This window comes from Myotis nattereri (assembly GCF_964212035.1).
Source record: "Myotis nattereri genome assembly, chromosome: 16".
NCBI classification, from domain to species: Eukaryota; Metazoa; Chordata; class Mammalia; order Chiroptera; family Vespertilionidae; genus Myotis; species Myotis nattereri.
Window position 1 is genome coordinate 18,054,512 of NC_138091.1, and position 26,198 is coordinate 18,080,709.

Consider the following 26,198-nt stretch of genomic DNA (forward strand, 5'->3'; position numbering starts at 1 on the left):
CCACCTTCTCTGAGGAAGAGTAAATGACGTGACCCCAGACCACGCGGGACGGGGGGAGATAGAAAGCACGAAGCAGAGTCGGCATTTTACACCAAGGGAAGCATTTTGCTCTAAAAGGTGTTTGTCTGGGCTTCGTTGACCTTTACTCACAGTAACACAAGATCACAGAAAACAGGGCGCCACATATGTCCAAGAGGTTCGTCACGCGTGATGTTTAACAAAGTCAGCAAAACCTTGAAAGCAAGATCCCTTCCTGTTAGGAGATCCACTTGGGGACGGGGAGGGTTGGATGGGTATCTCTTCCCACGCACCCAGCAGCGCTTCCCTCAGCTCATCCAGCGTAGCCGAGGAAGGAGCCTGGGCAGGCGCAGAGGGGCCAGGCTGCTGAGAGGGCACAGGTGTTCCCCACACACACCCCAGCGACCGTGTGCCATCCTAAGGCCCAGTGTTGAGAGCCTTAGGGGTCCCCTCACTTTCCCCCGAAAACAGCAGGATCCTTGAAGACCTCCGCATCTTCTGGCTTGAGGGACCCTGCAAAGTGCCTCAGATGGACCTCCTCGTGCTGAGCAGGCGGCCTTTCTCGAGTGCTTGCATCTCTTAAAAGGGGGACCAGGGCGAAGTTCTTCCAGTGTCTCCCTGAAACTAAAGGGTAAAACATCATTATTGCCTTGGATGCAGCAAAACAATAATAAACCAATGATTACCAATCTCCAGATAAAGGGCCCAGGCGTGCCGGTGCCTCCTGAGGCACCCGGATCAGAGCCAGTTCCTCTTGCCTCAGCTGCTCAAGGGGCCTCATCCTCTCCGGCGGCTCCTTAAACTCGCTCCCTCCGCCCCACCCTGACTTGCTTCATGAGCGTCCACTCTCCTTCCTGCCCATGTGGGAGGGAAAGCAGATCTCCACAGAGCAATCCTGGGGCCTGCCCCACGACCTGCTCCACACCAGGTCAGGTATAGGGTGATAAACACCAGCCAAAGAATCAAGGTTTGGTCGAGGCTCCACCTGGCCATGGCAGATTGGGAACAATGCCAAGGGAACCATCGTGACACTGGGCCTCGCACGGGGATCTCACATGTGACCTGTAATTCCAGGAAGTTGCAGAAGAGGACCCACCCTCATAGCCATCTTCAGCTCCACCACCTCCGAGAAATGACAGGCAGGAGAGAAAGCTGTGTGTGCACGCCTTCCACCTGCCAGAGCCCTGGTCAGCCAAGCCCTCGAGTGGCCACCCCTCCCACCCCCAGACCACGATTCAGGTCCTTCTACTGGAGTCCAACACTGGCGACATCTCAAAGGCATCAGGGATGCCGGAGGCTGGGCCTTTTGTGACTACTTCAGCTTAATACTTCAGGTCCCACTGGCTGCCACAGGCCGGTCTCTGAACCCCAGTTTGACACTAAGCACCAATCGCTGAGAGACAATCCCGTGGGGAACCCAGGGATAGAAGCAAGAGAGCATTATTGGGAGATAGGCCAGATGCTCACTGAGACACCACCTTCTGGCTGACGAGGTGGTAGGGAGACCCTGCCTCAGGGACTGCTTGGCCCAGCTCCAGCTCCAGGGCCCTCAAAGGAGGTATGGGTTTTCCAGTGCCCACTTCCCACAGTCCTGATGCCAAGACCCCCTCATGTGCTCTCCCTAGCTCAGTTACTAGCTCAGTTCCCTGCCTCTGTAACGAATAGACCAATTAACAATTAAAGACAAGCCTGGCTGGTGTAGCTCAATGGTTGAGCATCGACCTATGAACCAGGAGGTCATGGTTCAATCCCCAGTCAGGGCATATGCTTGGGTTATGGGGTCAATTCCCAGTGTGGGACATGCAGGAGGCAGCCAATCAATGATTCCCTCTCATCATTGATGTTTCTCTCTCTCTCTCCTTCTCCCTTCCTCTCTGAAATCAATAAACTATACTTTTTAAAAAATTGAAGACAAGATCATCAAGTATTATGAAGTGGCAGAGGGAGTGCTTCCAATGAGACTCATGGGGAAATTACAGGACTGCAGGAGGCCCTTGGGAAAACTGATAAAGCCCTTGAGTAGTTTTCCAAAAGTAAGTCTCTTGATAATATGATTTCCACTTCCAGTTCTGATTGTGTCTAGTTCTGAGCCAGCCATCCTGTTGTAAACAGCCATAAAACTGGACAAAATAGATGCAGCAAATGCATGCCTTATGTTTTCAGTCATGCATTGGACAGCAGAAGTGAAAAACTGCAATACTGAGAGAAATGAAATTCACAAGGCGAGCCCCGTGATTACCATGACATTTTGCTTAGGGACAAGTTCTCTGACTGTGGTACAGTGAGTTGGAGTCCAAGCAGAGCAGGGCAGGGCCTCTGAGCTGAAGCAGCTAGAATCTGTGGGGCAGGGTAAGGCAAAGAGGAAGAAGGGAACTTGGGTGTGGAGGGCCATAGTCCTTGGCTTCGAGCTGAGTTGTGATTGCACAGGGTGAGGCTGCAGTGGTCTAACAGAGAGTACCACTATGAGGTTGAAAGTGGGACAGGGACGCTAGAAGCTGAGCAGTACTAAGGGATAGTGGAGGTCCAGCCCAGCCAGAGTGGAGAGACCTCCTCAACACCCCTTCTCTACTCTGAGAATTGAGCTAAAATGCCAGAAATACCCTACTTACTCTGCATGACCTATAGAGCAGGGTCTACTCAAGACCCACCCAACAAAGCCAAAACCAAGCCCTTCCAAGCTCCTCAGTGGAAAGCTTGGATGTCCAGTCCCACAAGATTTATGGAATTGGAAAAAACCTTGAGTGTCCTCATATCTAACCCGACAAAAATTCAAGGTGATTCATGAGTAACTGAACTGCCAACTAGAACAAAAATCCAATCATAAGTCTCTACAACATATCATCTGCAGTACCCAGTATACAATTAAAGGTTACCGGATATGAAAAGAGACAGGGAGCCCTGGCCAGGTGGCTCAGTTGGTTGGAGCATCATCCTATACACCAAAAAGGTTGGGGGTTCAATTCCCCACCAGTGCACATACCTAGCTTGCAGATTCAATCCCCAGATGACACGTGTACAAGAGGCAACTGATCAATGTTTCTCTCTCACATTGAGGTTCCTCTCTCTCTCTCTCTCTCTCTCTCTCTCTCTCTCTCTCTCTCTCTCTCATCCTCAGGTAAGGATTTAAAAAGAAAGATACAGGGAAATGTGACTCACAGTTAACAATCAATAGAAACCTACCTCAAAATGGCCAAGATGTTGAATTTAGCAGACAGACCATTTAAAGCAGCTATTATAGGGTTGGCAAAAGTAGGTTTACAGTTGTTCATATGGAAAATAATGCAATAATTAATAAAGAATAATACAAGAATAAACTGTGTTTCACATACTCACAACTAACTATAAATCCACTTTTGCCTCACCCTGTATAGATATGCTCAAAGAAGCAAAGAAAAATATGGTATGAATGAGGGAACAGTTAAGGAATCTCAGGAGAGAAATTGAAACCATAAAAAAGAACCAAATAGAAATTCTAAAACCAAATAGCACAATATTTGGAATGCAATATTCATTGAACAGGCTTAACAGCAGTTTGAAGATGGCTGAGGAAAGGGTCAGTGAACGTGAAGACAGAACTGTTTATCAGATTTGAGAAACGGGGGAAAAAAGAGAAAAAATGAACAAAGCCTCAAACACCTATGGGACTATATCAAAACATACATATAATTAGAATCCCAAAAGGAGAAGATGGAGAGGATAAAGCAACATATATATAGTTCCCCACTGTGATGAAACATTGATGTACAGATCCAAGAATCTCAGCAAACCCTGAGCAAGATAAAACAAAAAAAATACCTAAACACACCTTATCAAACTTCTGAAAACCAAAAATTAAAAGAGTATTTTGAAAGCAGCCAGAGGAAGCATGACACATTACAGCAGGAGAATAACAATGCAAATAATGGATGACTTTTCATCAGAAACAATGGCGGCCAGACTAAAGAAGAGAAACATACTTAAAGTATTCTAATGTTCAAAAGAAAAAAGAAACTGTTACCCCAGAACTCTATACCCAGTGAAAATATCTTTCAAACGTAATGATGAAATTGACATTTTCAGCTAAATAAAAGCTGATATAAAACTAATCTATACAGTAAGTCCTCACTTAACATGGTGATCAATAGGTTCTGTGACTTTAAGTGAAACAACATATAATGAAAACAATTTCACCATAGGCTAATTGATATACATATATAAAAGTTAAGTTCCTATAATACTGGGTTTGGCAATAATTTCTTGGATATGACATCAAAATAACAGGCAACAAAATAAAAAGATAGATAAATTGTGCTTCGTCAAAATTTAAAACTTTCGTACATCAAAGGATTCTATTGAGAGAGTAAAAAAGAAAACTCACAGAATAGGAGAAAATATTTGAAAATCATATAGCTAATAAAGGATTAATATCCTGAATAGGTAAAAAAAATTCCTATAATTCAACAACAATAAAACACAATTTTTAAAATGAGCAAAGGGCTTGAGTAGGCATTTCTCCAAAGAATATCTATAAATGGCAAATAAGAACATGACAAGATGTTCAAATCCATTAGTAATTAGAGAAATGCAAATCAAAAGTGCAGTGAAACACTACTTCACATCCATTGGGATGGCTATAACTAAAAAAAAAAAAAAAAAAAAGACAAGAAATGTTGGTAAGGATGTGGAACCTTCACGCATTGCTGGTGGGAATATAAAAGACATAGCTGCTTTGGAAAATAGTTTGGCAGTTCCTCAAAAAGGTAAACATAGAGTTATCATATAATCCAGCAATTCCACACTCCTACCCAAAAGAATTAAAAGCAACGATTCAAACAAAAACGTATACACCAAGAAAAATCTCAGACATCTCACGTAGCAGTATTTTCACTGATACATCACCTAGGGCAAGGGAAACAAAGGAAAAAAATAAACAAATGGGACTACATCAAACTAAAAAGCTTCTGCACAACAAAAGAAACCATCAACAAACTGAAAGGGGAACCTACTGTATGAGAGAACATATTCGAAATGTTACATCTGATAAAGGGTTAATTTCCAAAATATACAAAGAACTCATACAACTCAACACCAGAAAGACAAACAATCCAATTAAAAAATGGGCAAAGGACTTGAAAGATATTTCTTCAAAGAGGACATACAGATGGCCTATAGACATATAAAAAAAATGCTCAACATCACTAATCATCAGCGAGATGCAAATTAAAATTACAATGAGGTATCAGCTCACACCTGTCAGGATGGCTGCCATCAATAAATCAACAAATGACAAGTGCTGGCAAGGATTTAGAGAAAAGGGAACCCTAGTACATTGCTGGTGGGAATGCAGACTAGGGCAGCCGCTGTGGAAAACAGAATGAAGGTTCCTCAAAAAATTAAAAATGAAACTGCTATTTGACCCAGAGATCGCACTTCTGGGAATATTAGTATACCCTAAGAATCTCAAAACATCAACCAGGAAGACTATATGCACCCCTCTGTTCATGGCAACATTATTTACAATAGCTAAGATCTGGAAACAGCCCAAGTGCCCATCAGTAGATGAGTGGATAAAAAAGCTGTGGTACAACCCAGCCGGCGTGGCTCAGTGGCTGAGCATGAACCTATGGACCAGGAGGTCACAGTTCGATTCCCAGTCAAAGCACATGCTCAGGTTGCAGGCTCGATCCCCAGTGTGGAGTTTGCAGGAGGCAACTGATCAATGATTCTCTCTCATCGTTGATGTCTCTCTCTCTCTCTCTCTCTCTCTCTCTCTCTCTCTCTCTCTCTCCCTTCCCCTCTTAAATCAATAAAAATCTATTTTTTTTAAAAGCTGTGGTACATTTACACAATGGAACACTATGCAGCTCTAAAAAAATAAAAAATAAAATAAAATAAAAAAGGAGCTCTTGCCCTTTGAGACAGCTTGGATGGACCTGGAGACTATTATGCTAAGCGAAATAAGCCAGTCAGAGAAATATCACATGATCTCACTTATATGTAGAATCTAATGAACAAAATAAAGTGACAAACAAAATATGTCCAGAGGTATGGATGCATGGAACAGAATAACAGATCTCAGTGGGGAGAGAGTGGGGACAGGAGAAGATTAACCAAAGGAAATATATATCTATATCTATCTATATATATATATATATGTGTGTGTGCATAACCCACAGGACACAGACAATAGCATGGGGAAGGCCTAAGGTGGGGCAGGTTTTGGTGGAGGGGAGCAAAAAAGGAAAAAATGGGAGACATCTATAATACTGTCAATAATAATAATAAGCCCTGGCCGGTTTGGTTCAGTGGATAGAGCATAGGCCTGTGGACTGAAGGGTCCCAGGTTCGATTCTGGTCAGGGGCATGTACCTTGGTTGCGGGCACATCCCCAGTAGGTGTACAGGAGGCAGCTGATAGATGTTTCTCTTTCATTGATGTTTCTAACTCTCTATCCCTCTCCCTTATTTTCTGTAAAAATTCAATAAAATATATTTTTAAAAATAATAATAATAATAAAATAAATAAATAAATAAATAAAAACTAAAAATGTATGCACCGCTATTCATAGCATTATTCACAATAGCCAAAAAGGTTGAAACAATCCTAATGTCCACCAACAAATAAATGGACAAATAAAATATGGTATACCATATACATACAATGGAGTATTATTCAGTCAGGCATATATGCTATAATTCCAATTATATAAGGTACCTAGAATGGGCCAATTCACTGAAACAGAAGCAGAAAAGAGGTTACCAAGGATGAGAGAGGGGTGTACATGGGAGTAATTGCTTAATGGGTACAAAGCTGCTATTTGGGATAATAAAAAAGTTCTGGAAAGATATATAGTGGTGATGGTTGCACAACATTATAGATATCATTATTAGCACCTAATTGTACACTTCTTAAAATAGTAACAATGGCAAATTTTATTATATATATATATATATATATATATATATATATATAATCTATCTCACAATTTTTAAAAAAAACTAAAAACAAAGAATTAGTGAGGGGTTGTACTTATAACTCAAAATGTGCTCAATGTAAGGTAAGTTCGCTTCCTTTTAAAGTAAGTATATTCAATTAGACCTTTAATGTCTACTGTTAAATGTCTACCATTAACTGTCAAAGGACTTTTTTCTGGTAGTGATTTTCTGCTCAAGGGCTATCCTTCCCTCCCCTGCCTGCCTGGATGTGGCCACACAAGGAGAGTGTTCGCGTGGCCCTGTTGGTTCCCATAGGCCTCACAGAGCTGAGTGCAGACCCTGGGGGTGAGGCACGGGCCAGAAGAGACAGGACAGCCCACAGCGAGGCCAGCCATCCAGGTGGCTGGATGTGGGCTGAGCTGCTGCCTCTGACGCACTGAGGACAGGTGCCTGGGCCGGGTGCCTGGGCATGGGGAGAGGTCCGCGGTGCAGGTGCACGTGAGAGCATGAAAAAGCACCCGTGACGGAGTATGAGGGTGATTGACACTTGGGGCGATCCCAGCGCCTGGCCTGTGGGGTGAGGAAGGCCTGCAAAGAGTGGGGGCAGCCAAGGCTCCACCTACCCAGCATGCCCAGCACCCCCCACACACACACTCACCTCTGCCCGAGCGCAGGGAGAAGCTCAGGGTGCGCTTGATGCCCTCGCAGTTGCCCGGGTCTTCATTGATGATGCCCACGTTGGTGTTCCAGGTGGTCCAGTTCACCTCGTCCACCCTGCAGAGCGAGGAGATGGGAGAGCAGGGAGCTGGCGGTCTGAGGGCAGTGGCCAGCTTTCCAGGTCGAGGGCTTGTGCCCACAGGCCAAACCCAAGAAGCCCAGCAATCAGGATGGGGAGACATAGCTGGTCGGGGAGGGAGGGGAGACAGACCTGCCTTTTGGGCACCACCCTGGAGATGTGTTCTCAGACCACACCATGGGCTCCAGGGACTTTAAATATTGGATTCTTGGTTCGGTCTGTAATTACCAGGTGACTCCTTCTGGACACCTCATTTTCCAAGATTTAATACCTGGGTCTCACCAGCTGAGAGCTAAGGTGGGCCCACTATGCCCACAGCTGAGCACAGGGGCAGCTCCTGGACCCATAGCTGGCTCTGGGTGAGCCCCCATGCCCACAGGTGAGCCCTGAAGCAGGCCTCTATACCCCTGTACCCACAGCTGGCTCTGGGTGAACCCCCATGCCCACAGGTGAGCCCTGAAGCTGGCCTCTATACCCCTGTACCCACAGCTGGCTCTGGGTGAACCCCCATGCCCACAGGTGAGCTCCAAGCAGGCCTCTTTAGCCCTGTACCCATAGCTGGCTCTGGGCGGGTCCCCAATATCCACAGTTGGTCTGAGCCTCCCAGGCTGTGGTTCCTGCCTGGGCTTTACCTGAAACACCACCTGTAGTCATCCTTGCCGTCAGGCGTGTACCCCACCTGCAGCAGCTTGCCTGAGCGGAAGGCCTTCCGCATACACTTAAGGAAGCTCTTCTCCGTGTCCAGGATGGTGATGGCTCTCTGCAGGAAGACACAAGGGCAGAGGGGCAGAGGCTCGTCCAGGGGCCACGCCGGCTGCCGGTGCTGCCAAGGTCAGCCTCCCCCAGGTCTCTCCCAGGCCCAGCACCTCGGAGCAGGACCTGTGCCCTCTGCACGGGCTTGTTTCTGAAGCCTGTGGTCGCCCCTCCACCGAAGGAGCTCAGCCTGCCCAGCCCCCACCCTGTCGGGCCCTGCCCCAGCCCCCACCCTGTCAGGCCTGCTAGTGAGTGGTGAGGCCATGAGTGAGGCGGAGTGGCCAAGCCCCAGACCCTGCCCTGCGGAGCCTGGGCCCGCAAGGGGCAGCATAGTAGAGGCTAAGAGCAGAGCCTCGAGTGAGAGACTGCCTGGGCTGGCTCCTGGCTGGGCTGGCTCCTGGCTGGGCTGGCTCCTGGCTGGGCTGGCTCCTGGCTGGGCTACTTACTAGTTGCCCTGGAAACAAAGCCCTAACTTCTCTGTGCCTCGATGCCTCCATCCAAAACGTGGGGGTAGTGAGCACCCACTTCAGAGCATTGTTGTGAGGATTAAACGGGAGCATGTAAGTGCCCGGCGCAGAGTCCAGGCTACTGAATAAGAATGATGCTGTTATCATTAGTGGGAAGGCAAGCGTGGACCAGGGGTCTCAAAAGTGTCGCTGTTGGGGCCTGCCCCATAGTAGCTGCTCCGCCAGACTATGATCTCTGGTGCCCACCCTCAGCCAAGTTCCCCTGAGATGGGCACCTCATGGATGGGGCTGAGCCCTCTGTCTCCTTCCCTCAGGGCCCCCCCAGCCCACAGGCTAATGACACTGGGCAGGGGAACCCCGAGGAGGAGCCAGAGGGAGGTGACTGAGGGAGAGGCTGCTGCCCGATCCGGGGACCTGGCTGAGCTTTCTGCTCCTCCTCAAACCCTGCAGGGCCCATGCGCCCAGCTGACGCCTGCCTGCTGCACACACCCCACCAACCTGCCCACCTGCAGCTTCCAGATGTTCTTGCTCTCCTGCGCGATCTTGTTGACAGTCTCCCCCATGAGGGCGATGAGCATGTTGAGCAGGAGGATGTAGGTGAGAATCACGTAGGCCAGCAGCAGGATGATGAAGACGGCCTTGAAGTCGTAGTTCTCGGTGAATTCCAGGTCGCCCATCCCGATGGTGAACTTGAACAGCTCCAGACACGTGGAGTATAAGCTGTTGTAGGAGCTGTCGGGCGGCCGGCAGCCAGGCCCCCGCCACCTGTGCGATGTGGTCTCAGCCACAGAGTCGTTCTTTCCGTCCTCAATCAGTGTCACCACCGCTGTAGGTCATGGGGAGGGAGGGGTGCAGCTGAATGGGAGCCAAGACCTCGGGCCCCCCCAACACACACACCGACTTCCCCGGGTGGGTCTGCAGCTGGAACACTGGCTATGCAGCACACCTTTGTCTGCTTTGTTTGTTTTGGTAGATGATAGATAGATAGATAGATAGATAGATAGATAGATAGATAGATGAATAATATGCAAATCGACTAGATGCGGAATGACCAGTTGGCTATGATGCACATTGACCACCAGGGCAGACGCTCAATGCAGGAGCTGCTCCCAGCCCACAGGCCCCGATTGCCCAGTGGGGAACCAGGAACCGGGAATTGGGGATGAGTGGCGGCTGATGGGGGTGACACTGGGCCCCAATAGCCTTGCCAGTCGCCCCACACATAGAGGGCGACCCAGCAACGGTGGCAGGGGGCAGAGCTGGCTTCCAGCAGCTGGGGAAGGTCAGCCCTGATCGCAGGCCAGGCCTAGGAACCCTACCTGTGCACAATTTTGTGTGCCGGGCCTCTAGAATACATATACATATTTTAGAGGGATCATCGATTGGATGCCTCTTGCATGCCCCCTACTGGGGATCCAGGCCGAAACCTGGGCATGTGCCCTGACCAGGAATCGAACCAGTTGAGCATGGTTCGGTCTCTAATTACCAGGTGACCTCTTAGTTCCTGGGTCAATGCTCAACCGCTAAGCCACACTGACCAGGCACACACCTTTGTTTAAATGTTTTAAAAAGCACTCCCTTCTTCAAAACTATCAGAAAATGGTCATAATACTATTTGGTTACAATAAGAACTTTATTACCCTGGTGAGGTAGCTCAGTTGGCTAGAGTGTCCTACCAATATGCCAAGGTTTTGGGTTCAATCCCAGGTCAGGACACATACAAGAAGCAACCAATGAATTCATAAAAAGTGGAACAAATCAATGTTTCTCTCTCCCTTCCTCTCTCTCTCTCTCTCTAAAATCAATAAAAAACTTTTTAAAAGAACTCGATCATCTGCTATGAAAACATTTGTTAAAATAAATATACAAGTCTATCTGTACAATGTAAGTACAGTCAGCTTTGTGCAGTGCACCGCCTGCTGACCCTGACATGGCAGCCCTGGACCCACACCCACTGTCTCAGTCACACCATCTGCCTGCACCTCTGAGAGGGCCAGAGCCACCCAGGCCAGAACCACAGGCTAAGCAGCCACACTCTGCACTCCTCTGTGGGAACGGGAGTCCAGAGCCCGAGAGCTTTTGTTGCAGCTGTGCCCGTGGTTACTGCATAACCACTATCTAACCCATAACCAGTATCTGACCCATAACCAGTATCTAACCTATAACCAGTATCTGACCTACAAGCAGTATCTGACCCATAACCACTATCTAACCCATAACCAGTATCTAACCCATAACCAGTATCTGACCCATAACCAGTATCTAACCTATAACCAGTATCTAACCCATAACCAGTATCTGACCCATAACCTATATCTGACCCACATGGCTTCATCCCCTCCTGAGGCTACTGAAAAGAGGGCCTTCAGATCAGGGCCGGGAGCCCACACCATTCCCTGTCAGTCCAAGCTCCTAGTTAAAGCTGCCCATGGCCCTAGCTGTTTTGGTTCAGTGCATAGAGCATCGGCCTGCAGGCTGAAGGGTCCCGGGTTCAATTCCAGTGAAGGGCATGTACCAGGGTTGCAGGCTCCTCCCTGGGCCCTGGTCAGGGTGCATGCAGGAGGCAACCAATCGATGTGTTTCTCTCACATTGATATTTCTCTCTGTCTTTCCCTCTCTCTAAAAATCAATGGAAAAATATCCTCGAGTGAGGATTTAAAAGTAAATAAATAAATAAAATAATAATAATAAAGCTGCCCGTGACTCCCAGACAAAGATTTCAACATGGGCTGCAGGACAGGGACAGTTACGTGTGAACCATGTAATAGCGGAACTCAGATGAGGATCAAAAAATTATGTGGGTGTGTCAAAAGGGCACAGGAGCCAGCTTGAAGGGGCTCCCAATGACAATTTCTCAGACAATTTGAGCATCAAACTAGATGACGATAGTAAGGAGTTATAAGCCATTTTAAAAAGTGAGAACCCATAAAAAGAAGAATCTATTCTATGAGGCTATATTTAGGTAAATAAATAAACGTATGTAAATGGGAAGTTCTCCCTTATACCAGCAAATAAATGTGGAAGGAATAATGGAGTTAGGAAACCATTATTTTGACAATCATTGGGATTAGTTGACTCGGGTGTGAATAAATCAGTGGATGCTAAAAGAATTGGATGAAAATTTGATGAGAATATTTACATAGCCTCAAAGCCCCGCCTCGAAAATAACTTATCAATCACAAGGGGAAAGATAAGAATCTGACTGGGAGAATCTGGCAGACCCACCAAAACAAAACAGTCAAGGCTAACATCACCAGGAATGGGACACGCAGACACGGTGGGGGCCCCCAATACAAGGCAGAGGAAGACACGCCTCACTTCCTTGAGAGGCTGACCAAGAATGCACCCCTGGATCTGACCATGAGGAAATGTCAGACAGACCCAAATCGGGAGCCATTGTAAAAACTGGCCTCGACCCGTCAAAAATGCTAAGGTCACATAAGACAAGGGAGATCTGAGGAAGTGCCGCAGATTGAAGGAGACTAAAGAAGCATGACAACTGAATGGAGTGCATGATCTGGGATTTTCATTCCTGTGAAAGACGTAATTAAGGCAAATTAGTGAAATCTGAACAAGGTTAGTAGATTAGCTAATAGTACTGTAGCAATGTTCATTTCCTGATTTTGATCATTATACCGTGCTTAGAGCAGAGAATGTCCTGTTGTTTAGGAAATACTATTTTGTGGTAAAGGCTGATCTTGTCTGATCATAAAAAACTTGCTCTCAATTTTTTTAAGTGGTGTGTGGGGTGTGTGTGTGTGTGTGTGTGTGTGTGTGTGGCAGGGAGAGAAAGTGATAAAAAGAGTGGCACATTTTGAGGAATCAGGATAGAGTGTAGAGTGTTATTTGCACTATTCTTTAAAAACAAACAAACTTATTTTCCTTAAAAAAAAAAAAAACTTAGCCAAAATGTAGCTATCCTACAAGCAAGTAGCACTTGCTACCTCAAAAATTACTTAAACATTTTAAGAATAACATGTCCAGGTCCTCCTGCTCATTGCGGTGTGTTCTTTGTCTATCCACTCTGCATCTGTAAACACACATCCCAGTGGGTCCCTCCCTCCCAGCCCTTGCAGAGTCCTCAAGGAGCTGAGGTGAGCAGAGTCCCTTCCCCCACCAGCCCTGACCAAGCCTGTTACCTGTGGAAAACCCGAACAAGAAAACAAGGTAGACAAACATGAAGCGACACAGGTCTCTCAGGATCATCTGCAGGAGAGAGCAGCTTGTCAGACGGAGTCCAGGCCCAGGCAGGGCCGGGGGTTAATGTTCAGCCCAAGTGGAACCCGAGCACATGCAGGAAGTGTGTTCGGTGGGTTGTAGCTCAGGGGTCATTTGGCATCATCCACAGCTCCCCCCACCTGGCCTTTGTCCTGGCGGCAAAGGGGGTCTGTCTGGTAGGCAGAGGGTCAAGTTTCAGGGAAGCTCCCAAACCGGGGTCAAGTCCAGATTGCCTGATTGGGGTGTAATTAGCTGGGGAAGGAGGTCTTCAGCCAAACCAGCATCTCCTCCGACAATACAGAGAGGACGGATGAAGTTTGTGGGACCGGATCCCCCATACCCATGAGGGAAACGGGCTCTGTGGAGAACCCCCTCGGGCCCTGGCACCCACCTTCTCAATCATGACGGCATAGATGCCCATCTGCTGGAAGCCACGGGTGTAGTAGAGCATGTTGGTCCAGCCCATGGCCAAGGAGAACACCATGGAGGCCACGTACTCCTTGCGACGGCAGAAGTACAGCACCACCGTCCCCAGCATGAACAGCGACTGCACAAAGCTGGGGGTGGAGCGACAGGAAGCGCTGTCTAGGGGCACCCAGGAGTCCTGGCAGCCCCACAGACAGGAAGACCTCAGCTGCCTGGGTCTCTCCTCGGAGGCACAAAGCACAGGCCATGGTGGGAGGTAGCCTGGCTGTCCTGCCTCCTTTAGCACGTGGTTCTCAGTGGAAGCAGTATTGCCCTGACGGGGACAAATGTTGGTTTGGGGTGGGTTGGGGAGTGAAATCGTATGCTCTTTATATATAAAGCACAGATCTAGATAGAGTGCATAAGCCACCATACAGTATATTTCTGGTATTAAAATTTTATGGGAGGGGCAATTGTAAAAAATATTATCTAAAAAGGTTGAGAAACACTGCTTTAGCCCCAACAACCTTCCTGCCCAGTCCCCAGGGAAACAGCCTCATGGATAACAGAACCTAGGAGGTTCCTACGCCCGTGAGAAAGGACAGGCCATGCTCTCCTGGGACACCACAGGTAGAGTCTGATGGTCACACCCTCAAACACAAGAGCAGAGCCAGGGAAAACGTCCCCCAGCCCCCTTAGGCTAGTGGGAGTGCCCACGTCGGAGCCCTGGACAGGGTGGACGTCTGGATGATCCTATGGCAGAAACTGCTCAGTGGTCCCTTCTTTCCTTATTCGCCCCAGGCTTCCTTGCTCATCATGGCCTCCTCCTGAGAGCTCCCCCGGCTGCACTAACACTGTAGACCACAATGACCACCTCACTCCCTCTGTGTGAGGGAACCCAGCAGAAAGCTGCCACTGTCCTGATGGAAGTCTATTAAAAACGGATGTCAATAAACAGGCCCATCAATTGAAGTTCTATCGAAAAGAGAAACCCCTGCATTTGTAGAACCTTGGCCAAATAAGAGCTGGTGCCAGCTGAAGTAGGGAAAGGGTTGCCTCGGGTAGAAAATAGAGTCCCCATATATGGATTTTGGAAGCCGGGAGGCAGTGGACAAATGGAAACTCACTTAGTGGACCAAGAAAGCCAAGTCTGAATCATAGTGAAAGCTGAGAGCCAACTCGTTTAACCAAGGAGCCTCAAAAAGCTTAGGGGCCTCTGGAGGGGGGGGGGGGGTGATAAGGTACCTAAAATAAGAAAGAGTGGAGCTTTTGTTGCCAAAGAGAGGGTTTTTGGATGCAATTTAATCAAATACCAGTGAAAGTAAAAGGATGGGAAAAATGAACAAGGGTGCATCTAACTCAGACTATAAACCACATGAGCCCGTGAAGCAGGTCTGGCATCCCCTAGCACCTGGTCCATACCTGGCACAGAGTGGACCCTCGGATTTCATTCACCCCAAAGCGTTTATTAAGTGCCCTCCATCATTCATTCGCTAGGTTGTGAGGCCCTACTATGTTCCAGGCTGAGTGCATGCGAGAGAATGAGTGAGAGCTGATTGCTGTCACCTCAGGACTGGGCCAAAAGATGTTGTCTGCTACTGAGGCATTACAGCCAAGGGGTCACTTACAAAAGTATCTCACTGTAGCTGTCCACAAACAAGGACTTCAGTGACGGCCGCCTCTGCAGGAAATATTGAATCTGCAGGTAAATAGACAGAGTAAGGTCCCAGGAAAGGTTAGCTGTGGCTCAGTGGTGAGCACCCAGACTGCTTCCCAAATGGCACCACATGGACCGTGGGAACATGTCCAAGCAGAGGTTTTCGAGGGAGGGGGAGAGCATGGGTCAGGCGAATGGGGTGGTGTTATGTGACTCGGTCAGGAGAGAGTTGCACAAATAGAGAGTGCAATGACAGCTATAGCTAGAAGTAGAGACAGGAAGGAACATCACCAAAAGTTATCAACTGTGGTGCTTGAGTGATGAGATTGGGCAATTTTTTTCTTCTTTTTAAATTTGTGCTTTTTTCCTAATTTTCTTGAAGTATGCATTACAGTAAAATTTCTTTAAGCAGATTAACCAGTGCTCTCCCTTCCCTGAAAACATTATGACTGATGCCCACGGCCCTGCTGAATGCTGGCGGCTCTAGGAGACCCTCTCCAGGACACCCACACACTCCCTACCCTCCCACCTGTTGATCCCGGGTTTTCCACGAGTGCTTTTTGCCTGTTGCAAAAAAAAAAAAAAAAAAAAGCTACTGCAGTGGCTTTTATTTTATTCTAATATAAACTATGAGAGTGAAAATAAAGGTAATTGTTTCCGTGAAGACAGAGTCTGGCGATTTGGAAAGATTCTTTAAAGGTTACTTAAAAAAAAAGGGATGTAGCTTAATTAAGGGGGGAAAATCACAATAATATCAAATTCTTTGTACATGTGACAGTGATCCTGCATTCAAAGAAAAGACTGCTCATATAATCAAAGAATGGCCAAGGAATGTGCATCTGTCAGTTTTCAGTTAAAATAAAATGGTTCCAGTATACCCGTAGATTTTTTTCATGGTTCTGAGCTTTAATGGACTGTTTTGTTTAATTAAGCAACTACCAACTGTGATCTATCTCTTAAGAGGTTCCCCCTCTACTTCTGTAATTAAATATTACATTCGGTAGCGATCCCTGACTGTCTGTATCCAAGACTGACGGCCTGCGGGGACCCACCTATGGATGCCCACCCTCCAGCCCTGAATGCCTGGAGCCCTCAGTGCCTGGTTGGCTTTTATCTTCACCTCTGCATCCTTGGGCTCTGCAAGCAGGGCCATTTCCTGTCCGATGAATTAAGCAGTGAGGGAGCACTGAGTGGTTCTCCTGGCTTTTTGTTTTGGTGACAATGGACATTCACAGTGTGGAAAAGAATGCTTACCCCTCGGAAAAAAAAGTAGACTCCCCCTGATACAGAAAGAATCTCTCCAGTGACTCGGAAATAGTCGCCAACAGTGTATCGCAGCTTAAAGGGAGGCTGCAAGGTGCAGAGAAGTTAGTGACTCCATTCACTCATTCATTCATTCAGTCATTCATTCATTCGACAAACATTTACCAGGTGCCAAGCTCTGTGATTAAAACCCAGCCCCTGCCTGAGAGGCTCAGCCTCCATCAGGAGAGACACGAATAAAAACAATACACTATTCTGGGGACGCCCATATGGACGCTACTCTGTGGAACCTGATTCCCTAAGTGGCGGCTCCAGGGGCCAAGCAGAGTGTCCTTACAGTGCCGTGCTGTCTCTCAGTCAAGTCGCAGCACAGAGTCCCACTGGGAGGAGGGTGATGGCAGAGGTGGAGGCACCCTTACAGACACAATGCCACCAGCTTCCCGCCCCTGCCGAGGACTGCGGTGAGACCTGGTCTCCCAGGACTGTCAAGGTTTCCCAAGGAAGGTGGAGACATCCCCCATGGGTGTGTCATCCTTGTGTTTCAGCCACCATTTCCTCTTAGCCTCCCATCAATGTTTCATAAGCGCTGGTTCACTAGTCTATCTTATTTTCACTCCTCTTTTCTCTTAAAACGAAGTCATTAAATGGCCTTAATAGGTAGATAGAGATCAGGTTTCACCCAACTAGGAAGCTGAGTTTCTAAATCAAATTTGCAAGCAAGGCACCCTGGAAATAAAAGCAACAAAATTAAGTGTTTGGGTATTAATTCAGAAACTCGAGGGAGTCTATGTTTCCTGCAAGAGGGAAAAAAATCTGGTCTTAAGCTGACCTGATGGATGGCCCAGGGCCTGGCACAGAAGAAGTGCTCAAAGGTATATGCCTAGGGAATGGATAATGAGCTACTTCCTGAGCCCTAATTCCTTTCTAACCTAGGACTCCCCCTGTGCAATCAGGGAGGGACCTCAGCCACACAGAACCAGAGGCTGAGGGAGCAGCAGGGAACAGGAGAGAGGGCAGGTTTCCAGGACAGCCCGGAGAGCAGGAGAGGAGTGCAGGGCCCAGCCTGGGTCTGGGGTCCTGAGGGTCATCTAGGAACGCCCATCCCCTCTCCCCACACCCCACGCCGAGGCCCGCGCCCAGGCCGCACCAAGCCGTCCACAGGCCTGTAGTAGGCGGCCGTGGTGAAGATGATCATGTACAAGCAGTAGACGAAAAAGTTGAAGTAGAAGATGCGCTTGACAAATCTGTCCCACTTGTCCTGCAGGAGTCGGTTCAGCGGCTCCACCAAGAGCATGTCATGGCGATTCTAAGGGAAGCAAAGAGAGGTGAGGCTCACTCCCCACCAGGAGCCACCTAGAGCCTTCATCAGCCGAAGGCACTCCTCACACCCACACCTCTGCACAGGGCCCACCATGACCACGCCCTCGGCCCACAGAGCCGCTGAGGGTCACAGACCCGACCCGGCCGGCCCCTCTGGGCCTCGTGCTCCTGTGTGTACAGTGACGGAGGGGGGAAACTGCACACATGGCCCTAAGTGCCCCTGACACCCAAGAACTAGCAAGCGTTGCCCGACATTCTATGCCCATTACCTTTAACAACTCACTTCTGAGCGCCTACATCCTTATTATTCCCACAATCATGGGAAGAGGCTGGCACAGGCAGAGTCTGGCACGAGGCTGCTCGGGGAGGGGCTGAGGGCAGGTATGAAGAGGCCTCTGGGTTCTCACATTCCCAGGCTTGGGTCAGGCGGGCTATCCAGGCAGAAGTGGTATTGACCGATGCATGAGACTGAAGGCAACTAGACCAGTGGTCCTCAACCTTCTGGCCCTTTAAATACAGCTCCTCGTGTTGTGATCCAACCATAAAATTATTTTCGTTGCTACTTCATAACTGTAACGTTGCTACTGTTATGAATCGTCATGTAAATATCTGATATGCAGGATGGTCTTAGGCGACCCCTGCGGAAGGGTCATTCGACCGCCAAGGGGGTCGAGACCCACAGGTTGAGAACCGCTGAACTAGACCGTCTTCGCTGCAGTGGGTGGGGCTGTGCCTGGGGCATCATCATTACACGTGTGCTTTGGGGCAAAAGTCTGGTACCCAGGAGATCTCTGTTCAAATTCAAATATCCCCGGATGGAGGAGCCAAAATCAGGTCATCCCAGCCTCCTCAGACTATTGAGCCCAACCCCCCAGCCCTAACTTGAGCTCCTCCTAAGAGATCCTTGTTCAGTGTCTTCTTGAGTGACTTTGGGAATGGGAAGCTCCTTGCTTCCTCAAGAAGCCTGTGTCACCCCAATAAATTCAATTTTAAAAATTACATCAATGAGAGAGCATTTTTTGCCCCATTCACTTGAAGTAGTCTTAATAAAAAGATTGACAATACCCAGGTCGGCAGGGCTAAGGGCAGCTGTGTGCCTATTGATGGTGGCCAAATGCATTGAAAAAGTTTTTTTGGAGGACAACTTCACAGTAGCTATTAAAATATTAAAGTGTACATACTTTTTGACTTGGCAGTTCCAACTCCAGATATCTTTCATAGAAAAAATCTCAAACCCATGCCAAGTGGCCTGTAGGCATCGTAGTAGCAAAAACTGGAAATAACTCGAACGTCCTTCTACGGACAGGTCTCCCCATCCCTGCTGTGGAATACTGTGCAGCCTGTTTTTAAATGCAGCAGACCCGAGTGGACTGATATGAAATTGTCTGCGAGACACATCAGTTAGTGAAAATATTGGTTGCTCTACATCCTGTATAGCATGACCCCATTTGTGTAAACAAGATGAAGTTGCCTGTCTGTATGGGATAAAAGGAGGATTCTTTCTGTCTGTGTGCTTCTGATTTACCTTGTTAGGGGAATATCATTGTATCATTGGTGATGAAGGAAAACATTCAGGGGGAAGGAATGGGTTGATGAGGCTGCAGGGCCTAGACCCCCAGGCAGCGGGTTTTCATTGATGAGAACACAGGGAGCCGCCCCAGGGCGGGCTGAGGGCAGGTATGTGGTGAGACCGGAAGCCTCCCTGGCCCCAGCCCCGGCCCACTCACAGGGGTCTCACTGCTGCTGTAGGCGATCACCTCCAGCACCGAGTTCTTCTCGCAGGTGTCGATGCAGGACAGGTCGTAGAGGGAGGAGTGCACGGGCCCGTAGGCCCACTCGGTGAACTTCCGCGACAGGTGCCTGCACTCCGGCTCCTGGATCTCCCTCTGGAGAATATAAGCCAAGACCTGCCATGGGAGTACAAGAGCCTGTTAGAGACCAGCCTGGTGCCCGCCACAGGCTGTGTCCCCACTGGCCACCAGCTCTGCTTCAGGAATAATCCTGCTTCCCAGCCCAGCTGGAGACCCCACCCAAGCACCTACCCCCATCCATCAGCCTCCTGCAGCCACATCTAGTGATCACACCTGGCTGATCACATCCATTTTACCCCCGACATCCAGGTCCCAGCACTCCACACTCTCCCCATGTCTTGTTGGTGATACTCAGAGTTAGAAATCAGAAATGGTGCCCTGGCTGGTGTGGCTCAGTTGGTAGGAGCGTCATCCTGTACACTGAAAGGACATGGGTTTGATTCCAGGCAGGGCAATACCTAGGCTGCAGGTTCGATACCCCGTTGGGGCATGTTTCTCTCTCACATCGATGTTTCTCTCCTCTGTCTAAAAAATCAATGATAAATGTCCCAAATGAGGATTAAAAAAAAAAGAAATGGCCACATGTGGACTTGGGTTGGTAAACACACAATACAACATACAGAGGAGATATTATAGAATTGTACACCTGAAACCTATATAACCTTGTTAGCCAATGTCACCCCAAAAAATTCAATTTAAAAACATAAATAAAAATAAAGTTCACAAGAGCCAGTAGTTTAAACAATAAAAGCATTTCTTGTGATAATTAGATTAAATGCTTATGTTTACATTTAGGTTTGCTTCTGTGAGACAGCAAATGAGTCTAAGAACGGAGAACTTTTTTTTTTTTTAAACCATTTGCAGTGAGAGAAGGCAAATCAGTAGCTGTGTAGAGTGGGGAGGGCAAAGGGACAGGAAGACTAACTGCAAAGAGCAAGAGAGAAATACTGGGCAACAGCAGTGCTCTGTGTGTTGATTGGCGTGGTGGTTACAGCTGTATACACATCAAAACTCATCAGACCGAGTACTTCATGTTGTTGTTGTGGTTAATCCTCATCCAAGTATACTTTTCTATTGATTTTTAGATAGAGTGGGAGAGAGGGGGAGAGACAGAGAGAGAGAAACATGGATGTGAGAGAGACACATCGACCGATTGCCTCCCACACACGCCCTTCAGTCCACAGGCCGAGGCTCTATCCACTGAGCCAAACCAGCTAGGGCCAGACCAAATACTTTAAATGTTTCCATTTGTTTGATGTAAATCACAGCTCAATAAAGTTGATTTAAAACCATTTAAAAAATGAATTAAATGGCCATGTGTGCAATGCTGGGTGCTGCTCAGCTCTCACATTTCCCCTGGCTTACTCTACCCCTGCTGGAAGCCGATCCACCCTGGCTGCTTGAGGCAGTCCCTGCAGGGATGTTTCAAGGGACCTTGAAATGGAGATGAGAAATGCCCTAGCCTTTGGAATGGAATGGATGGGATTAAGATCAAATAGGATAAATGCAGATGTAAGAGGACAATAGGGGAAGGAACCTGGCTAGGAGAAGAAAGGTTGTTTCCTCAGGTGAGGATTTTTATCAGTAAACCCTTTAACTGAGTGTCAGAGGGGTGGTTGGTCGCTTTGATCTTTGCTTGGAGTGACCTTCTTCAGTTACTTCCTTGTAGCTTAGTGGAACAATAGAGTAACCTTAGAATGGAGATGGGAAGCCCCCTGGCCTTTGTATAGAATGGATAGGATTGGGACCAAATACTATAAATACAGATGTTAGATGACAATAAAAAAAAGAACCTGGCTATGATGATCACCTGAACACTGCCTCCATGTCATTCATTCTTCACCGGCTCCATCCACACCTTTGGGAACCCCTGGACCCACTGGGGCTGGACCCCAGCATACCACCACCCTACCGGCTGCTGTGACAGCATCAGGACTGACACTGCACAGTGTGTGATCACAGGCATGCCCAGCGAGGCAGGCAGTCCGCTCCCACAGCACCCCCAGCTCCGTGCGAAGCCCTCCCTACCCCAATCTTCCCGCTGCTGGCGGCCAGGGCCAGTGGAGTCAGCCCCTTCTTGTTGGTGAGCTCCTCCAGCTTCAGCGTCGGGTGGAGCTTGGCCCCCAGGATCAGAATCTCGTTGTACATGCTCGTCACAAACTTGGTGTTGTCGGCCGTGTTGTCGGCCACTTCCACCAGCGCGTGCAGCACTGTGTTGCCCACCGAGTCCCGGGCACTGATGTCTGCCGGCTGCCAGGAGTTCTGCAGCAGGAACTTCACGATGCCCAGCTGGTTGGTGCATGCGGCCAGGGAGAGGGGCAGCTCGCCTGCAGCCAGCACAGGCACACAGTGGGCCTCGGGAATAGACAGCCTGGGCCCTGCAGCATCCAGCCTGCCTCTCCCTCTGTCCACCATCCACCCCCCCAGACCCCCTCAGCAATCATCACTAAGTCACGGGTCTGCCACCTGGTCTCCCTACCAAAGTAGAAGCCAGGCCGCCCTTTGGTTTTCTTAAAGAAGTCCCCATTGGCTGCAGCCTGGACGTCTGCCCCGTTCTCCACCAGGAGGGTCACCAGCGCCATGTTCCGCCTCTCGATGGCGATGTGCAGCGCTGTCTGGCCTGTGGAGGATTCGTGCTGTTGGCTTTGTGCTCATGTCGGGTAGGGGGTGCCCAGATAAGGTGCTGGGGAGGCCTGGGCAGAGAGTGGCAGATGCCCCCGCCCCCCCCTAGAGGAAGCCAGGCCAGGAGCCCCTGAGGCAGGACTAGAGAATGGGGACACCACACTGGAAGCTGGAAGAGTCACAACTGCCCAAGGATGAGGAACAGCAGCAGAGAAGGAAGCCACCAGGTCCAGAGGTCAGGAGCAGCAGGCCCACCGAGGGGAGGGCGGGACCCTGAGCGCCAGGAGGAACCAAGCCAGCAGCTGGGGGTCAGGGACCCCAGGACCAGGAGATGCCGGCTTGGTGGCTGGGACAGGGAGTAAGCTGCTCAGAGGCTTGCTGAGGCACACCGGCACCCTCCTGGCCCCAGGAGGGCTGGTGGGAGCTGAGCCGCCCCCGCCCCTCACCCTTGTAGTAGCTGTCTGTGTAGCTGGCGTTGACCAGCTCCGTCAGGCTGTCCGTCTGCCGGGCAATCTCCAGGAGCAGGGGGATGGTGCTGTTCTGCCCGTCGTGCAGGTTGAGCATGGCCTTCAGCAGACAGGTCTTCCCCGTCTCTGGGTCTGCAAGACAAAGTGAGGGTCAGAGCAGGTGGCAGCGGGGGTGCGCCCGGAACCCACGGCCTCCGGGCCCACCTTTGAACTCGCTGTCCATAAGGTGCTTCTTGCTCTTCTGCAGGAAGAGCAGCAGGCTCTCCAGCTCCTCGCAGTTATTCTGGGCGACAGCTTCGAAGATCTTCCTGCGGTCATAGAGCTTGAGCTTCCGCTCGGTGCCAGCTGGGACGGAGTCCTGGGATGACTGCCTGTGGGCCAGAACACACCCTGGTCCCCTACACTGGGCACCCCTGGGGCCTGAGGCAGGACGAAACCCCAAGGCACTCCAAAAGGAGAAGACACATGATATACTAGTAAACCCACCCCTCCATCGAGGGGACTGTCCAGGAAGCGGGTGTAACAGGGAACAGGGGGTGCACGAGCCCCCCTTCTGTCCCCACCCTGCCTGTAGGCACCATCTACAAGCATGTCAAACTCACGGCCTGTGGCCCACCGGCCGCGGCTGTGACATGCTTGATCTGAAACGTCTTTGCTGCCACCACTTCCTCCAACAGGCAGGCCCCTCGCGTCTCTGCCTGCTCGGGAGCTGGGGCTTAGAAGGCAGTCGCCTGGAGGGGCTGGACGCAGGGTGTGGCTGGCTCCAGCTAACTCAAAAATCGTCCTCACGCTGGCCTTGGAGGAGGCCGGAGGGCTAGTGGGCCCCTCGCTGGAGCTGTTTTGTACTCTGTCTAAAAGCATACCCTGTCCTTAAGCTTTCTGGCTGGAAATCCAGGTGTCTGGGCTAGTGAGCATCCCAGGCCTGAACCCCTGAGATCAGCCGGCAGCTAGGGATCCGCATATATGCCAACACCCCTTGGAGACCACTCAAGGTCCTAGACAGTGATGGCAAACCTATGACACGCGTGTCAGAGGTGACACGAGAACTCATTTTTTTCTTTGTTAAATGGCATTTAAATATATAAAATAAATATCAAAAATATAAGTCTTTGTTTTACTATGGTTGCAAAGATAAAAAAAATTTCTATATGTGACACGGCACCAGAGTTAAGTTAGGGTTTTTCAAAATGCTGACACGCCGAGCTCAAAAGGTTCGCCATGACTGTCCTAGGAGCACAGATGCTGGAATAGACGACCTCTGAAGGCTCCCAGGCTCCCCAGCTCTATGACGCTCAGCCCATTAGCTGGAGCACCACGTGGTGTCTCCAGGGCTGGGGCCTGAGCCAGCTGAGCCAGTGGGCTCCTGATGGGGAGGGAGCCGGGCTCCAGGTGCTGCTTACCTGGCACAGGTGGGGCCATCCCCAGTCTTCTGGACGACGACCACAGGACTGACTGTGATGGCCGGGCAGGAGGCTGGCTGCCCTTCCTCGTAAGAGCAGTCCATAGGAGAGGCCTCCTCCGAGTCACACTTCCCAAAGAGCCGGCTGCGGCTCTTGGCCGTGGGGAAGATGCTGGGCTTGGCCGGAGCTGGCCTGGAGTTGGGGTCTCCCTCCAGGGGTTTTGGGTGGGAGTCTTCTTGTGGCAGGTCCTCAGACTCCCCTGAGTCTGAACTCCCCCATTTCTTCATCCTTGTCAAAGAGGCAGCCTGTGGGAAACCACCAAGATCGGGTTTGTTCCCAGCTCAAGGACTGTAGGACGCTACCCCCTAACGACCCTCCTTGCAAAGGCCCCAGTGAAGCAGAGCATCCCAGAGGTCCAACGCCGCTGCCCCGGGCCCCCAGAATGGAAGCTCTCAGAGGTGCTGTACCTCCCACCCCAGAGACGCAGTAACAGCCCCAGGGCACCAGCCTCTGGGAGTGGACGGGCCCCAGCTTGGAGGCAGCAGGCTCTGAGGGACTGGATGGGTCACTCTGAATGCAGATGATACCACTGCTCTGCATCCCTCCAAGATCAGATAAGGGAAACAAGGGGAGTGGCTGTCTCTGGCTGTGCGTTCAGGCCAGGGGGCCAGCTCAACCCCAAAGAGTCGAGCAGTCTTGTCATGGAAACAGGATGGCTGGCGGACATGTTCACATTCCAGTCGGCACAGGCCCTCCTGCCCCAGGCATCCCATCCTCACCACGCCCTCCCCTGCCTTGGCTCTTCCACCTGGCTGCTGCAACCATTCAGTTTATAGAGGATTTTTTTGTGTTTGTTTTTTGTTTTGCTTTGCTTTGGTCGTTTTTTTGTGAAATTATAATAGGCCAAGCATTCTGGCCCTGAACCTTCCTACCTTGAGGGGCTGGCGGGCCTTCGGGCCTGAGCACCTGGAGCTGAGCTGGCAGTGAGGGCCAGGATGTGGGGCCGAAAATGTGTGTAGATACTGTTTTTCACGCCCTTCCTAACCTCACCTCCTGCTCTTCCCTCCACCTGGCTGGGCATCCCCACACCCTGGGACCAGGACTGCCCACATCTCCATGGCCTTTGCTCCTGCTGTGCCTCTCCTTGGGGTGCTTTCTCCTCCTTTTCTTCAGATGCCACTTCCCTTGGGGTCCTGTTTCCTCCACACCCCCTAATCCCTGCACTGGTCATGCTCCTCCCCCTCCAGAGTGGCCCGGCTTGTTGGCCATCGGTCCCTGAAGGCCCTCTTCGCACGGTCCCTTCTGCTTCCCACTTCCTAGGGTCTAGGTCTCAAGACATGCATTTTCTTTCTTTCTTTTTTTTTTTACTTGCAGTATGTTGAAGAAGAGGACGAATATGACTACAAGCCTTGAAACCACACTTATCCTGATTCAAATCCCACCTCCAGCTCTTACTGTCGAGACATGCATTTTCCAGTGAAATTTCAGGCAGTAAATCCCAGAGCACATGGCGGGGTCCTGCAATAAATCAGCTGTGATCCAATGCCCCGATCCCTGGGGGGAGTGAGGCAGTCTCATAGCTCTGTTCCCGTGAACAGGACAGACAGCTGGCGGCCCATTTCCCCTCCTGCCTGTTATTCTACTTCCCAGAGGACCAGCGTCTTTCTCTGATTCATCCATCAGGTGGAAACCTTGCAGGAGGAAGTGCTCCTGGCCACAGGAAGCCCCACTTGCAACCACTCACACACTCATTCAGCATCACTCAGCACCCACCTACTGAGTCCTGCAGAGTGCTGGCCCTGTGCTGGGGAAACCCAGAGGACTCAGACCCCATCTGAGACAGAAACCAGGTGTGGCTCGGGTGTGGGGATGGTAGGAGGGGCCAGGGTGCTGAAGAAGGCTGCAGGGAGGAGGTGGCTGATGAACTGGGCCTGGAGGGGAGTAGGGTTGGGCTAGGCCTGGGGGAGAGGGAGGGGACCCCTGGAGAAGCCAATGCAGAGAAAGCCAGTGGGACTGGAGGATCAGCAGCGAGGTCAGAACCAGATGGCTGTTGGCCTTGAATGCCAAGGCCACAGGATGTGGGTATT

General features: G+C 49.8%; 1 protein-coding gene across 1 annotated transcript; it reads right to left on the reverse strand.

Annotated features, from left to right (window-relative positions):
• Window positions 1-469: 469 nt before the first annotated feature.
• On the reverse strand, window positions 470-24,398 carry TRPV1 (transient receptor potential cation channel subfamily V member 1; the record flags this gene model as incomplete). The annotated part of the gene is made up of 15 exons (XM_081108877.1): window positions 470-642; window positions 7,591-7,706; window positions 8,361-8,488; window positions 9,455-9,774; window positions 13,088-13,154; window positions 13,558-13,723; window positions 15,200-15,270; window positions 16,483-16,578; window positions 17,639-17,797; window positions 19,539-19,718; window positions 21,651-21,949; window positions 22,102-22,242; window positions 22,691-22,843; window positions 22,916-23,082; window positions 24,112-24,398. The coding sequence occupies 15 exons, from the start codon at window positions 24,396-24,398 to the stop codon at window positions 470-472; spliced, it is 2,523 nt and encodes an 840-aa protein (XP_080965003.1).
• Between the last annotated feature and the right edge of the window lie 1,800 nt (window positions 24,399-26,198).